General features: G+C 63.4%; 2 protein-coding genes across 2 annotated transcripts; both read right to left on the minus strand.

Annotated features, from left to right (window-relative positions):
- Window positions 1-199: 199 nt before the first annotated feature.
- On the minus strand, window positions 200-1,770 carry MNEG_15473 (Protein brittle-1, chloroplast precursor, putative; the record flags this gene model as incomplete). Its single annotated transcript, XM_014036055.1, has 4 exons — window positions 200-249; window positions 378-516; window positions 750-845; window positions 1,012-1,770. The coding sequence occupies 4 exons, from the start codon at window positions 1,768-1,770 to the stop codon at window positions 200-202; spliced, it is 1,044 nt and encodes a 347-aa protein (XP_013891509.1).
- Window positions 1,771-3,031: 1,261 nt separating this feature from the next.
- On the minus strand, window positions 3,032-3,250 carry MNEG_15474 (hypothetical protein; the record flags this gene model as incomplete). The annotated part of the gene is made up of 1 exon (XM_014036056.1): window positions 3,032-3,250. A coding segment is annotated over one exon (219 nt), but the record flags the coding sequence as incomplete, so codon positions are not given.
- Window positions 3,251-3,281: the final 31 nt, after the last annotated feature.

Genomic DNA, 3,281 nt, shown 5'->3' on the forward strand with positions numbered 1-3,281 from the left:
GGCGGGGGAGGGTGGGGTTGGGATTGAGCGGGGGCGCACGTGCTCGTGACGGTGAGTGTGTTTGTGTGTGCATGCGAGCTTACGTTATGTGTGATGTGTGTGTGTGTGTGCGTGCTGTGTACATGCGTGAGGGTGTACACGTGAGTGAGTGTTTGCGTGAGCGAGCATCCGAGGGCTTGTGTGAGTGCTTGCTTGCAGATCAAAGCTGCCACAGGCGTCGAAAACCGCCCTGGTTTGCTGTCCAGCCACCTGTCACCGGCGCGGGAACCGTCCCCCACGAGGACCCCACACGCAGCTTTCGCCGCCCGCCCAGCTGCTGCGACGCCCTGCCCTGCCCCGCCCCGCCCCTCCCGCAGTCGGCGCGGCGCCACGCGCACCCGCCGCCGCGCCGGCTAGGAAGCGCAGGTTGCCCACGTCCTGGCCCAGGTGCCGGCTGAGCGCGCGGCTGTACATGTCGAACGAAAAGAAATTGAGCGCCTTGAAGGGCGCAGTGCGTGCCACGTTGAGCGCATTGCCCTGCAGGGGCGTCGTGCGCGAGAAGGCGTGTGCTTTTGTTGCGGACGCCGCTCGGTTGTTGGTTGCACAAGCCCTTGGTCGAAGGCGCTTGCAAGAGACCAGTGCAAACACACACACACACACACACACACACACACACACTCAGGCACACACTCTCTCACACACACTTACTGCCCAGTAACCCCACATGTGCACGCATCCACGCACACACACGTGTGCACGAGTGCTCTCACCTTCCAGAAGCCCCTGATCCCCTCTCGGCTGTACACCCTGCGCGCCGTCTCCAGCGCCGACGACCCACCCGTCCTCAGCAGCTGGTCCATCTTCACCTGCGGCAAATAATCGGAACATGATAATCGCACCTATATTGCATCAAAAGCTCCTGCGTCACCCCTGCATTAGCCTCACGTTTGCTGACACAACCATGCAAATGCGGCTGCTGCCAGGCGGGCCCCCGCCAGCAGCTGCGCCTGCAAACCCACGAGGTGATCTCACCCGCTCCAGCGGCGCGACCGCGGTGCGCGACACGACAGCTGACATGGCGCCCGCCACGAGAAGCTTCCCGTGCTCGAGATGCTCGAGCACCACCGTGTGCAGCGCCTTGGGCGCGCGGGGCGAGAGCGCGTCCATCGCGAGCGCGCTAGATGCCAGGGCGGTGGCCGCGGGCGGGCTGCCCTGCTGCTGTGGCTGCTGCTTGTGCCGCTGCTTTTGCTTTGCTGGCCGCTGCCAGTGCTGCGACTGCTCCTGATCGTGCTGCGCTCTCTGGCGCTGCTTTGGACGCCGCAGTTGCTGCTGGGGGTGCTGCTGTTGCGGCTGCTGCTGCTGCTGCTGACTCCAACAATTTACTGGCTGCTGCTGTCGCCGCCCCTCTTCAGGAACTGTTCGCCGCCGCCACCACGGCCTGCCACGTTCGCTGCTTCCACAGCTGCTAGAGGTCAAAGCTCCACTCGGGGTGTCACTGCAGCCATTGCTGGGGCCCGCGGCGGCGCCGCCGCCGACGCGGTCCTTGCAGGGCCACCAGCCGTTCTGGGTGACTGTGATCGCCGCCAGCGGCGCCTGGCGCCGGACTGGTGGCTGCTTGTGCCATGGCAAGCTGGGCGCGAGGCTGGGGTCGGCCTCAACGAGGTGCCAGCAGCGCGGCACGGCTGCGCGCGGCGCTCCGTGATCCCCAGCCGGCGCGCCGGCATCCGAGCAGAGCAATCCGCAGCTGCCACGGGCCACTATCACCACGTTCTCGTGGGGAGGGGCAGGCATTCTGCCTTGATTTCCCCTTCTAGCTGCTCATCTTTGTGCGCGCTTGCAGTTGTCCGAATCGCCAGCCTGCTGGGATATCTATAACAAAGACATAGATCCTTTCAACTTTGTGTGTTCTGAAACCCGATGTCGCACCTTGCTGAGACACACTGAGATGAGCGCTGGGCTTGGATGATGGAAATGAGCAAAGCAGTGGCCTGAAAGGTAGGGGTGTCTAAAACCATTGCCAATTTGAAAGTCAATGGCAGACGGTGACCTTCGGCTCCACAAGGGATTTCCGGGAGTGCCACCACCTGAACTCCTGCACCTCGCGCCGGCATGCAGCTGTCAAATACAGTGTGGCGGGTTACCGCACCTTGTATCCAATTGTGGTGAGAGGTCGTTATCTTACATACACTGGTCCAGCGCGAGCAAGGCATGCTGATCAGTGTGGGGTCACTCAAGTTGAAGCGGCTACCGATAGAGCAGTTGACGCGGCGAGCGCCGGTGACTGTCCCCAGAGGGGGGATGCCGCCCCTTGCCCCGGCCACCGCATGGCACACAGGGAGCATGGCTTCAGGGGGCCCCAGGCCGCGCACTGCGAAAGCCACCCAGCCGCTCCGCACGCTTGGTGTGCGCGGGCGCAAGGGTGTTGCACCGTGGGGCAGGGGCGGTGATGATACACGGATTGGCGGAGCGCTCGACGCTTTGTGATGGCCGCCCCGGCATTTCAGCCGGGGCAACCAGGGTGTGGGATAAGGCAAGCGGCGCCGTGCACTCGGCAGGCTGCTGCGAGGGCTCGCCATGCTAAGGGGGCCTGTGATGACCAATACCAAACCAGCAGCGGACTATGGAAACAGAAAAGCCAAACACAAGATCGCCATTCACATCACAAACAGGAGCATCGCGCTCACACCAGAAATCACTCGTCTGTTTTCATCACTCTCATCCCTGCGAAGAGCGGGGCCTCTGGGCCACGCGGCCGATGTGGGAGAGCGCACCACCACACCGAAAGAAGGAAGGACAAGGTGCAGCGGCCCGCACAGGCCGCACCGCTGCTAGCGTCAGAGTCTGCTGGCTGGTGCCATTGCAAGGATGGCCTGCTCCGCCTCTGCCCAGCTGCGCACAACCTGGATGTTGGGGTGCTCCGACCTGCGCGCGTTCACAGAGCAGGCCGCATAATCGTTTGCGCAGCCAAGATGAAGTGCTTTGCGAGTCACAAGCACCTGCCCCGCCCTTGCACCCTGCACGCCCCAAACCAGCAAGGGGCAAGCTCAGCCGTTCATCCCAAGCCCATGATCAGCGCCACCCACCCCGGCGACAGCTTGCTCCACGGGTAGGAGCCCTGCCAGTCATACAGCAGCACGCTGATGCCGCTGCTGGCGCAGTCCAGGGCGTACCCGACGTTGTCATCTATGAGCACGTGGGCGCCTATGGAGGCGCAGATGTCGCTCTTCTTGCGACTGGGTCCCTCCAGGGCAAAGTGGTTGCCGAAGTACACCTGGACGCGTAATTGTGAGGGGAGCAGCGGC

This window comes from Monoraphidium neglectum (assembly GCF_000611645.1).
Source record: "Monoraphidium neglectum strain SAG 48.87 unplaced genomic scaffold scaffold05361, whole genome shotgun sequence".
In the NCBI taxonomy this organism is placed as follows: domain Eukaryota; kingdom Viridiplantae; phylum Chlorophyta; class Chlorophyceae; order Sphaeropleales; family Selenastraceae; genus Monoraphidium; species Monoraphidium neglectum.